We start from the raw sequence: 13976 nt of genomic DNA on the forward strand, positions 1-13976 counted from the left end.
CTACAAGAGAAATGGCAGCCCTATCCATGCTCGCTATTGTCACAGTGTTCCTTCATCACAAAACTAGTGCTGAAGATCATACCAGGAGTATCTCCATCAAACCGTATTCTGAGTGTACTCAGTTCGTCCCTCCCATAAATGAGACTGTAGTTGAAGACATACATAGCGTTGCCTCATGTGCTGTTCAGTGTGCCACAGACACCAGATGTGTGGCTTTCAGCGTGTCTGCAACTGATGACATGTGTATGATCCACCGCGAGATGTTCCTGACAAATATCTGCTACAGTGGAAATTGGCGCCATTACAATGTGAGTCAAAACTGTGTTGTGTTTTATTATACAAATCTTTAATGTTTGGTTTACATGATATGCGGATTTGTTTCTTATCTTCCAGACACTACACTTGAGCGAATTTGCATACCTTGGAAAAAGAGTGTTTGACAAAATGCCGTGATAGAATATCCTCGACCCATCCTATTCGACACATCTTTATGATAACATTTGGACGATGGACCAGTTGCTCAAAAATCACTAACACATACTCTCAAATTTCCCCTGCCACGTTGATTGTGTCGGCCATGTTTTTAAATCAGTCACTTGCCCTTGCATGTGTTTGTGATAGGGCAGGATACGCCCAACATTTGGCGAGCACCTGGTCACATTCCTATTTGACAGTGATCCATAAGCAGTTCTTGCGACAAAGTCGAAAGCGTACAATGGACATTACGTATATTAGAGATTTCTTATGATTATGGAAAAATATTTTTAGTCGCGTTTCCGTATCGCAACTCTAGCACAGGAAGAAATGTAATTAGGGCGTATTTTGAACCCCTGGCAATCCTAAAGTCACTGGAACCTTCAAATATTCTTATGAATGTTGTGGGACTTCTTTATATTCTGACTAGCCACTTGCCAAATTTGGATCAGTGGCATCGGAGAAATGTTGCCGTTGAGAATGAATCAGGTCCCTATTTCTTCATGTTCTTTATTTCCCTATAACCTACTCACAGTGGTACAAAGTATATACATTAATGTTATAAAGATAATAGTTGAGGCAATGATACTGTAAATGTGAAAATTATGGACATACATTATACTTCAAGTTTTCAAAAGAGTAATTTTGTCTTATCAAACATGCATTTGATAAATGTGTTCAGGCGCCATAATACCTTAGAGTTACTGTTTGTAAACCGTTTGTAGACTATCTAGTTTAATATAGTGGCTACGACTATGAAAACAAGACTTTTAGTAGGTAAGAATATAGTTCTTTTAGGTGATAGACAGTTGCACGAAAAACATTCACGAAATTCTTCTCCCACAGCTCCCGATTTACAAACTTACAGATTTGACACAGTTTTCAGTGAGTTAAACGGGTTTTATACCAACGACCTACTTGTGCAGTGAACATGACATCACTTGTATGAACAATATGATATCTCAACGGGGAACTAAATATGCATTTCAGACCTAAACATAGGCTTCAAAGCAATTGTACATCTTTCCCGTTGAGTTTAAAGTAATATTATTATTCCACTAAAGGTTTAAAGCATTGGTCGTCGCGCCTAAGGCCCGGGTTCGATTCCCGAAATGGGTACAATGTGTAAATCCCATTTCTTGTTTCACCCGCCGTGATATTGATAGAATTTTTCTAAAAGCAGCAAAAAAACCCCAACTCACTCACTCTTAAACACTTCTGAAAATATCTACAGTCAACTTTCATGTGTTTGACACATTTATGCCTTTTGCTTGAATAATGTTTGTGAATGTAAGCTGTGACAGCAGGTATTATGATAATGTATTAATGAGAGTAATGAGACATGAAGGTACACTACTATAACCCGCAAATGAAGAAAAGTTCTTTCATCAGTTTGTTTGACAAAAATGAATCAGTGATGACGGTCAATTGATATTTCAGTGTGGCTGATTCGAACCCTTTGAACAAATGATGTCAAGTGTCAATTTATTGTTCCAGTTTGCGACGCAATTGGTTTATTTTCGACGGATTTACAAACGCCAAATAGACAGGAGGAACCATGAACAATCATTATTTATTTAAACAATAACTATTCACACGTACAAATTACTCTTATCAACTTACAGGTCCAGAACCGCTGCATGAATGGGGGCGAATATGACAAGGACAGGCTGACCTGTCAATGTTATGGTGGCTATATCGGTCAGTTCTGTGAAAGAATCATGCAAGGTACGATGTTACATCATAATTGTCATTTTTAGATCAGACACTTCTTGAATTCACACATAAACATAACAGCATCATAAACATTCAATCATAGATGATCTTGTTTTGAATAATACGTTTCTTGGAAAGTGAAAAAGACATGAATTATTAGAAGAAGTTTATTTTAAAGCTCAGTTCTAGAGTCTGCTGTAAACGAGCTACTTGTTGATAAGAAAAAAAACATGTTTCATGGTTGCATATATCTCTGATTAGACTGGGCCAAATTTATCTGGGAATAATACTCTCTAAAGTTTTGCTCATGGAATGTTTACTTGTAAATTTGAGTCTTGCAACAATGCACTTCATAAAATATATATTGCGAACTTTCAGATTGTTCTGAAGGATATAACACAGGCCATTATTACAATGGGTCAGGAATATACTTAATTCAACCAAACATGGCGCCTACCCCATTCAAAGTCAGGTGCCTGATGCAATCCGGTGGCTATACATATATTCAACAGCATGTAGATGGATCTACCCATTTCAATCGGTCATGGCAAAAATACAAAGATGGCTTTGGGAACCTTTCCAAGGACTTCTGGTTAGGAAACGCCAAAATTGGTTACATTACAAATGGACGCGATGAAACGCTCAGCTTTATAACTAAGGATATGAGTTCCACCTCCACAAGACAGCGAATATACACATTTTTCATCCTGTCCCAAGATGGCCTTTACTCGATGACATACGAAGGAACATGGGGTCATACAATTCCTGACAGAAGTGGTGGTGATTGCTTGGATGATTTGAAGGGACAGCCCTTTTCCACATTCGACCACGATAACGATGACAGCACTCTGAACTGTGCTCAAAAACACCAGTCTGGATTCTGGTTCAAGAACTGCACCCCCTGTAACCCCAATGGCGTTTGGTCAGAGACTCCTGATGGTAAGAGAGCTGGACTACCTGAGGAGATGTTCTGGATACCTGTTATTGGAGATAACCTGTTGTTGTCTTGCACGATCTATTTGAAAGCCATCTAATTGCGTTTATTGCAGTATATGTATCATCTGTAATTGTCCCATGTGCCCAATATGCACATTCGGTAGGGATTAAATCATATACCACGTTTTACACCATGCATTTAGATCTAACATAAATATATCCAACGGTTTCATTTTAGTATAACACATAAGGTGGAGATATAGTTTTCATTTACAAATATATTGATAGTTAAGGCAAAATTCAGATTCTATTTTATACGCAAACACGTGTAGAAAATGTATACCCTTACGTACTGAAATAAAGTTTGCTCTACCCCAATGTGTCGCGTAATAAAGTACAGCTTTGCCCTGAACTATCATAGTTATAAAACGAGGACGCGTGCTTTCTAGTGCTATGATATCATATTAGTTGTTATATGGCGGTGTAATTTATTGTCAAACAATGATTCTAATAGTAAAACATTGTTTGCTTTGACTGTTGTGTACAGCATTACCACATGGATCTTATGACAAAATAAAAGACTTTGGCAGTCTTTCTAACCAACGAACTGCTAATGTAAGTGTTTTGAGTCTGTTTCCGGCTTCTCAAAGGCGGTCACACGAAAGGACGAAGCCCAAAGGATGCCATTCATTTGGATGATTTGTTGCTTCTCCTTCAAGAACCATTGGGACTGCACTAAGTTAGAACAAGACTATACACTGTGTCACTGAGGGAAATTAAACGGCTCCAGCAGCTTTTGCTGAGTGGTGGATCTACAGAGCCCAAAGTGTCGACCAGAACGTGGACTTGGCAGGTCATGATGTAAAATTCCACTACTTGTGGCTGCCAAGACTCGTCATACTGCTATCAACCTGCAGGTCATATAACCACAGGTGACTAGGTCATATAATCACAGGTGACTTCTCTATTGTTGACAATAACAACCTTCGTCAGTTTGTCAAATATGGACCAAAATATCGTGAGCAACCTCCTACCAGTTGGGAATAACAACTTTAAAATCGTTATGGGTACTGTCGAAGAAAATGCCAAAATATTGGCCAAAATAGAAGAGAAACCTGTTGAATAAATTTCAGAGTGGGTTAAGTGAGTGGGTAATGTTATCATTGGTAAAATGCACAATATTAAAAGAAAAAACATGAAAATCCGGAGTAGAATAGGTCTTCAGCAACCCCTGCTTGTTATAAAAGCGACTATACTTGACGTAAGAAGTGACTAAAGGGATCAGGTGATCAGGCTCGCTGACTTGGTTGATGCATGCCATCGTATCCCAACTGCGTGGATCGATGCTCATGATGTCAAATACTGGATTGTCTGGTCCGGACCCGATTATCTACAGACCGCCGTCATATAGCTGCAATATTGCTGAGTGTGGCGTTAAATTAAAAAAAAAAACAAAAAAAACGTGAAAAGTTTGTATTTGTGCCTTCTGACAAGGCCTCAGATAACATAACCGCTACATGTAAGCATTACTCAATTTATTGTTTGATCAAAGAACTTCGTATAAGTATTTTAACAAGGAAGAAATCTGCCATAACAATCAGTACTGTCAACTTTTGACTTGACTCTAAAACCTGAAGACATGTCCATTCATCTTTTGTACTGGATTCCAAAGCTCCATGAAAATACTTTCAAAGACTAACCATAATACTTAATATACTGAACAACAAAAGTTCCTGTGACATTGAATAAGATTTAATGCAAAGTTATGTTTTTTACCAAATCTGAAACAATTTCGGTTTGCAACAGATAAAAGACTCCTGTAAGTGTTCAAATGGTTTAATTTGCCATACTGATTTGATCCGTGATTTCATAAAAAAATATGAACATGCCAAAATGCCAATTTACAAATCAATAGCGTGTGTCCACCTCTGGTTGCGATGCAAGCAGCACATCTTCGTCTCATGGAGTGGACCAGGTGTCGCACAAAGTCCTGTGGGATATCTGTCCATATTTGCTGGAGCATGTTTCGAAGTTCCTGGAGTGTCTGTGGAACACGTAGTTGACGTCGAAGGCGCCGATCCATCTCATCCCACATGTGCTCGATTGGTGAGAGATCAGGGGAGCGAACCGGCCAGGGGATGACATTCACGTTGTTTTGTTGAAGAGAATCTTTAACAAGTCGAGCAATATGAGGCCGGGAGTTGTCATGTTGAAAGGTAATGCCTGGGCCATTACGACGCAAAAACGGTGGAACAACAGGGCCGATGATCTCGTCGCGGTAGCGCTGTCCACGAAGATTTAGCTCTACCACTATCAAACGGGTCCTCTGTCTTGCTGTAATCCGAGCCCATACCATAACGCTGCCGCCCCCGATCTTCTTCCATGGCACAATGATTAACGTAACGTTCACTTCGACGTCGGTACATTCGAATCCTTCCATCGCTGTGGCTGAGTTGAAAACGAGACTCGTCAAGGAATGGAACTTGTCCCCACTGCATGGCCGTCCAGCGTAAACGCTGCCTGCACCACTGTAGATGTTCTTGACGGTGGTTTCCTGTCAAAATGGGACGTCTGGCGACAATCCCCGCACATCTGAGGCGACGACGTACGGTTTGTGAAGATATTCGTCGAAGGCCAGGGATGCCTTTTGCAGTCACTGTTGCTGGCTGGAATCGATTTCGTAGGTGTGTATTCGAATCCAGTTGTCGTGTCGATTTTTGGTTACGCGTGGCCTGCCACTCCAAATGGTGTTTCTGTGGACGTTAAATTGTCTTGCAACATCACGTTGACTCGATCCTGCTTCAAGCATACCAATGGCTCGCAGACCCTCATTTTCGGACAGGCGTGGCATTTCGTAATGTTGAATAATTGCGTAATTTTGTTGTTTTTCTGAGTGGTTGTTGTCAGCACGATGCTGAACAATGCATATGGAATCCCGTTAACGCACATATTTTAATGCCCATTCTTGGGTAGTGAAATGCATTGGGCTTGTATAAAAGTCAACTTTTGCATGGAATGCATGCTTTTCTGTAGCAGTTACGTTTTTTGTGACTTGATTCCATACATGTACTACAATATTGAAAACCAAACTTTACTTGTTTGAAAAATACACTAAAATATTGGTGTCACCGGAACTTTTGTTGTTGAGTATACAATCAAGGAAGGACTTTCTTTATATTCACAGAAAGTACTTGAGACAAGTTGAAATAATACCATGCGGATTCTCAAAAACTCAAAGGATTTGCTTGAATTTGTGCAATCTCTGAAAGGAACCAAGTTCCATTCTGTCAAAACATTTGATTTTTCAACTTTGTACACACTTTCCCACGTGACAAACGTAAGGAAAAACTTACTTCCTTTGTTACAAAACGTTGTGACCACAGATACCGTTACGTATCTCTGTTCAGAGGTTCAGGACAATTTGTGGAACATGAGAGCAAATGCCATCTGAAGTTTACTGAGAAAACAATATGTGAAATGCTGGACTTCTTCATTGAAAACATCTCTAATTGTACTCTTATTCTTGTTGTTCTGTTTCTTTAAGCATATGAATCGGAATTTATGTTCGGATTGGCAAAGTCAAGATTGTTTTTGAACGACATCAGATCATCGATATACCGGATGCTTAATTGAAACTTCTTGGCCAAATTACCTTGTAATAGCCAAGTCTCTTTTACTGATTTACCCACCTGAATAAGCATTATAGGAGAACAGTGAGACCGACTCATCTGCTTCATATTTAGATCTATGCATGAAGATTCAGGGTGACAAAACACTCTCCAGACTGTATGACAAGATGGATGACTTCAATTTTCCCGTTGACAACTTTCCCTTGGCGTCGAGCAATATTCCAGCAGCTCCAGCCTTTGGTGTTTACATTTCACAACTTTTTTGATACAATAGAGCATGCGCTTTTACCAAGATTTCAAAGAGCGTCATACGGCTCTTGCTCAAAAGTTGTTAGATCAAGGTTACAACAGTTAAGGCTTCCGTGAAGCTTTCAAAACGTTTCATGGTTGACATGTGGAGTACATTTCCAAATTTGACGCATCGGTGAAATTATGTCCAATGCAATTCTTGACTTGCACTCTATGTTCCCGTCTTTATCAAGTGAACAATAGACTTCCCTCTGTATGTGTTTGTGACGGGGCAACCGGTGGTCACCTTTTGCGAACACCAGATATCATTACTATTTGAAAGTAATACATAAACACATGCTCATGATATAGTCGGAATCGTACAATCGCCTCTGCTTTAGGCAGAGATGCCTACTGGATATGGAAATGGTTTTGTCACTTTATTAAGTTCATTAAGTATTTTGTTGAGATTCAGTTGAAGTTAATAGCATTGTATTTGGGCAATGAGTACTTGTTAGGACCGCCGTCATATAGCTGGAATATTGCTTAGTGCGGCGTTAAACAACAAACCAAACCAACCAACCAACAAACTTGTCAGGAATTTAGTACTATTTAATGTAAACAATGGTGAGGAAGTTATTATGTTAAGATGCTTGAATTATCTGTTAACTTCCGGAACAGCATGGATGGATGTCAAGCCATACAGACCATAGAAATATGTGCACGTGACTCTTATAATGATAATTATGTAGTCTTCGTAAAACATCTAATCCACACACCAAAATCATTTGGAGAAATTCTAGCTGTTCATCTTCTAAAATAACAAAATGACACTGCGTTTGTTTTGTCAACACTGCTCTCATATGGTCTTCAGCAACCCATGCTTGCTGTAAAAGGCGACTCTGCTTGTCGTAAGAGGGATCGGGTAGTCAGGATCGCTGACTTGATTGATGTATGCTGTCGATCCCGATTCCTGCGCCCCTCATGGTTTATTCTCCCTGCAGTGTTTTATTGCAAGATAAACAATACCCACTCGTGGTTTATTTCGTAAACAAAGGTGGGATACTCAATAACCACGTGCGGATGCTCGCCCTAGTATGGATATGCCACCAATATTTCATTAAAAGATAACCATGAACGCATGTTTCAGCCAAGAACTGACAAACAGATGTGTGTTTCTTGAGTTTGTTTTCAATTACGCATAAAGTTTACGGGTTGGCAATATTCCAGTCTTATTATTCAGGCGTTTTATATACACATCCTTCATACTTCAATTGCAATGTTGTTCAAGAGCAATAAGTATTTAATTAGCAATGAAGTCTGTGTTCCTGATGGAGGGCAGGGGAACTCATTAGGCAATTAACACGTCTTAGCTGAAACCAAGTATATTCATTAAAATAATCAGGACCCGTGAAGACGGATACCCTGACTTGGTTTGATGCATGTGATCGTAGCCTCATTGCATGTACAGATAAACATGACATTAATCACGGGATCGTCAGGTCCAGATTCGATTATTAACAGGCCGCCGTCATACAGTTCGAATTTTCCTGAGTGCGGCGTTAAACAACAAACAAACAAACACAACAAGCCCGTCAAGGTGAAATAAGGGTAAAAGTATTGGGCAAAGGAACGCTATTCCTAGAACAAGTGCCCTATACCAGCAGACTTACGTCCTCAAACCGACACAGGAGCGCAACCACGGTAAACAGTTGCCCAATTCGCTCGCCTTTCACGACCAGCAATGGGGTGCTGGGGATACATTCTACACCACAGGTAATTTACATGAGACCATAAACACACATATTCATATATTTCTTTATTTTTGTGTGTATCCTAATAGGGTGAATACTGATATCACTGTATAAATATACTGAACCGCAAAAGAAACGTCACCCCAAGTAACATTGCATTAAAAGTTGTCATTTAAATATCTGGGTAATGTTTGTCAAAGATTCTAAAATTTAACATTACCTTGTCCGGAAAAATGAAAAAACAAAGCAGATGACAATAAAACCGATCGCCAAAACGCATCACTACAACGGCAATGGTTACCCGAAGTACGTGAGTTCCGTGTAAATTGAAATGCACATGCGTTCCCCCATTTCTTGCCCTATAAAAATCCACCCAGATGGGATAACATTCATTCGTTTTTGAATTGCTACCACATGCCAAGATTGACAAGAAATCAGCGACACAAAGCTCTTGGACGATTGCAAGCTGGACGAACTGCCCGGCAAGTAGCCAAAGCATTGCAAGTTCACGTAAGGACCATATACAGGCTCCAGCAACGGTACCAGACCACCAACACTACAGATGACCGACCACGTAGTTGAAGACCAGGGGTTACCACTCGACGTCATGATCCTCAGATTGTGCGACAGCATCTTCAAGATCGCTTTGTTACTGCTCCACAGACCAGGCGGACACACCAGCGACACATTAGTGCGGACACCGTGCATCGACGATTGACGAGCAGACACCCCCACTGTCACAGGCCACACCGAGGGCAAATTCTGCCTTCAGTGGGCAACACAGCCCCAGCATTGGCGCCACCAGCAGTGGAGAAGAGTCCTCTCTCAGAAGAGAGCCGTTACTGTATCTCAACAGCAGATGGCAGAGAGCAAGTCTGGCGACGCCATGGGAAACGTTATTCGGATGCTTGTGTTGTTGAGGGAGACTCGTGGGGTGGTCCGAGCATCATGGTGTGGCTTGGAATTGGTCTTGCACAGAGGGTCGGCCCTGTGGTCTTCCAGAACATCGGTTCAGGGAGAGGCAATTGTGTCACAGCAGCTCGGTACATTGATCAAGTCTTAAGACCACACGCCATACCTCATTTGGCACGTCACCTCAACCACGAGTTTCAGCATGATGACGCCCGTGCCCACACTGCGAGAGCAACAAGAGACTTCCTCCAGCAGAATGGCATCAGAACCATGCAGTGGCCTGCCCTCAGTCTCGATTTAAATCCAATTGAGCACATGTGGGACGAGATTCAAAGACGGCTGAGTGACGTCCGACCAAGGCCGACAATTCTTGGTGAGAAACACTGTTTCCAAAATACTATGTATTTAGCTGTGTGGCACACAGAGTTACCCTGGCTTTCATTCAGTATTTCTACATACACAGTGCGTACTTGGAGTATGTGTGCAGTTACTGTTATACATTAGCAGATGCACAGGTCTGTAATCACGATCTGCAAACGCTGTTTGTCGATACTTTGTGAATGGATGTTGAATCAAAGTTCCATCTGTTATTTCGTCTTATGTATAGCATTTCCATTAGTCATGTTAGAAAATGCATGAAAGTTGACTCTTTTGTCAGTCGACTGTATGAAGCATCACTGATATAATTTCACATTATTTTACCTTAAGCCATGCCGTACTTCGGTTGTTGTCGTGAAGTGGCATATTTCCAAAATGTAAAAGGCTGTTTGTAAAGAGAAATAAAATTTTATTTTAAATAATAATGCATAGACAATGGAATGCAAGCCTGAGCCACCACAGAATGGCCATAATCGCACAAACGAGTGACAGCAACCCAAAAAATCAAGAACACATTCTTTGAATAAGTTGTCGAGGCACACTACGACTTGTTGAAGATTATTGAAAATGAACTTCCAAATGTCCATCCTAACTTATAGATCCTAATCTCCGTTAAGAAGTACAAGCCTTGATCATCATCGGGTCAGACGGGGCCAATAAGCATATGCCTGACCCAAAGCATGGGTCTCCCAAGGCTTTGCGTGCCAAATGGGAAAAGGTGTCTTACTACCAATTTCACATCCACAAAAGAGAAAATATTAAGAGAGAAAATAAAAATGGGGGACTAAGAATGCCTGATATTAAAACTTTTGTGAAATTTCTAAAACTCTCCTTTTTAAGTAAATGTATTAAACATCAGAAATGTCAGCAATATGATATTCCAGTAAAAGATTTACTAAGATTAGGTTCAAATGCTTTTATCTAAACCCTTATTGGAATGATGTTATTAAAGCTTGGTGTGAATATTTTAGAAAATATGAATTAGACATTTCTCTTATTGAAAACATTATGAATCAACCATTATGGTGAAACCACTACTTAAATTCCCCAAAGTTTTTCATAAAACATTGGTATAATAAGGGTATTTGATCCCTAAAACATATATGTCAGGGAAATAGATTTACTCCATTTGAAATCCTAAAAGAAAGATACAATATTAAAGGGACTTTTTTGCATTATGTTCAACTTATTTCAATTATTCCTCAAACATGGAAAACAGCAATTAAAAAACAATTTGATGTAGATTTATACTTTGATATGTATATTCTTCCATGTTATCAGGACTTATTGATTTGTAAAAAAGGTTCAAGACTTTTTTTTATGATAAACTTACTTTTTCTGACTCACAACCTAAAATATGTAAGAAATGGGAGATTAAATTTGGTGAATGCTTAGAATGGGCTAATTTTTTTGTCTCTTTTAGAAAAGACATTAGAGATGTAAAATTGATTGATTTTCAATTTAGATTCCTGCATAGAATGATATATACAAAGGAAGAACTGTATAAAATTAAACTTGCCGATAATAATTTATGTGAATTTTGCAAGATAGAGAAAGAAAACTTGATGCATGTATTTTATGACTGTGAATATGTGTTCGAATTCTGGCAGAACTTGGAGTCATTTTTTAATTCTGTTGGAAATTGTCATATACTTTTTACAAGATTTAATGTATGTTTTGGTGAAATAAGTGCAAAATCTGCAAATAATCATATTATTATGTAAGCTTAGAGACACATTTTTATCTCTAGTTTAAAGAAAAGGAAACCCTCAATGGACGTTTTTAAACAAGTATTGAAAGATGCTATTTATTTGGAATATCTGTCAGCAAAAACTAATAATAAGCTTTGCACTTATAACAGAAAGTGGAAATTGTATTTTGGTTTACATGATGCCTTGAGTCTTACATAGATTGCTGACTGTGTGTTATTATTGATTATTTCCAATCACTTTGACTCTATTGCCAAAGAAAAACTGCAATGTTTCTCCAATATAATGATTACAATATTATAGTTTGGTATTGTTTATTCTTTTATTATTAGCTTATCTTTCTAGGATTGCTCATAAACATGGTGTTAACAACTTTCTTGCCAGAACATCTTGCTCGATCCTACATGATCAAGGCCTATCCTCCAAATATGCGGTGTCAATTTGTTAATAATGCTATATATGTATAAATCACTGTGTATGTAACCACTGAAACTGGATAAAAAATGATTGGAAAAAAACTAATTCACATCCACACTATAACAGTACACCAAGATCTCCAGACCGAATACAAAGATTCAAACCCGATAACCTGACCTTGATGATCAAGAGGCACGAAGGCACGGAAGAAAGAGAGGAGAGGGCAAATCATGTGCTCCAGTTCATTTTTCATGGTTTCCTCTGGCGTTTTGCTTACTACTTTGCAACCAACCCTGGTTTATCAGGCAGAGTTTATTTGTATATGTCGCCAAAGGCCAAATGTACATCATGCATTCAAAAACATTGTAGAAGTTACATCATACAGCTTTTCTCGAGATGGTCCATTTCTCAAATAATGCTGTATGTACTCATTTCTTAAACTTGCATATTATGGACACATTAATAGTACGTGGGATTCATTTTCATTTGGGTGGTTACAGTATGGACGGGATGTATTTTCATTTGCTGTTTGTTTCTTTTAAATCTAGCTGCTCTAGTGTTAAAAGTATGTAGTTTGCATCTAAATTTCGTGAAGACTCTACGGAGATGAACTACTCTTATTGTGCCAAGGTGGAATAGCATTTTTGCAGTCAATTCAATTCAATTCACTTCTTTTTTGTATGAAAGACCACAGGCCCATATACAACGGAGTTACATAACATATATATAAGATACAAAATGCCATATACATTGGAGTTACATCATATATTTATAAGATACAAAGTCGAGGTAACAATGCACTTCGTAACAAAAATGCATGATGTATATACAAAGCCAGTTGATGTATAAGAAGATTCTTGCATGACAGTAATAAAGACAATCTTATAGCATTAAAATGAGATAAAGACCATTGTGGTAAGTACTTGTTTTTTAGATATTCGTATATAAGGCACAGAAACATAAAATGGTTTTTATCTTCGACAACAATGTCACAGAATGGGCATAACTTTAAAGATTTCTCAACAGATGAAAATCTCCCTGTGTTAATTTTTAGATCATTCAGGCCAAGTCTAAAACGAATAATGATGTTACGAAAATTCCTGTACCGTAAGTGTGATAAATAAGATTCTGTTTCAAGTAATGACTTGAACTGGCGATAAGTATCATATCTTGAACTTTCGTAATTATCTGAATGCCATTTCTGATGAAACATATCAATGGCACGCATGCGAAAGTATTTAATCAAAACATTTGCATCAACAATTGGGACAGCTAAATGAAACCAAAGCCATACGTAAAAAGTAATGTACGTATACAAGAAGCCAATGTTCCGAGACTATCGAGGTGTACAAGCATATTGTTCAGGCATTATTATTTTACACATAAACTTCAAGCAACGAGTGAAAGATACAATGTACAATGGGAATCTCCCGCATTCTCGATAAGCCATATTACTTGGTGTTGACATACCAACCTTCAAAAACTCTTTTACAATGGAAGAGATGAACCTTTTCAATTGTATAGAACACTTTACAACTCCATAACTCAGACCCATACAGTAAAATAGGTTGTATTTGAGAATGAAATAACTTAAAATACATTTGGTTGAATTAATCCCAAGTATAGAGATATCAGAGTGGACTTGTAACAGAGCTTTCTTTGCTCTGTTAGTGAGATTAATGACAGTCTTACTCAGATTCAGTGTATAGGTAAGCAATATGCCAAGGTATTTGTAGTCATTCACAAAATTAATACATTAACCTTCAAATAAACATTTCTCTTTTGCCGCCACTCGACCACCTCTACGAAATATACCAATATTT

The 13976-nt window shown here is 38.6% G+C and overlaps 1 protein-coding gene across 1 annotated transcript; it reads left to right on the forward strand.

The window, feature by feature from the left end:
• The first annotated feature begins 2636 nt into the window (after positions 1 to 2636).
• LOC125372426 (fibrinogen-like protein 1) lies at positions 2637 to 3261 on the forward strand. Its single transcript, XM_048382442.1, has one exon. The coding sequence runs from the start codon at positions 2637 to 2639 to the stop codon at positions 3222 to 3224; it is 588 nt and encodes a 195-aa protein (XP_048238399.1). The 3' UTR covers positions 3225 to 3261.
• Positions 3262 to 13976: the final 10715 nt, after the last annotated feature.

The sequence above is a fragment of the Haliotis rufescens genome, unplaced genomic scaffold (genome assembly GCF_023055435.1).
Source record: "Haliotis rufescens isolate VD_foot unplaced genomic scaffold, xgHalRufe1.0.p SCAF_4, whole genome shotgun sequence".
NCBI lineage: Eukaryota > Metazoa > Mollusca > Gastropoda > Lepetellida > Haliotidae > Haliotis > Haliotis rufescens.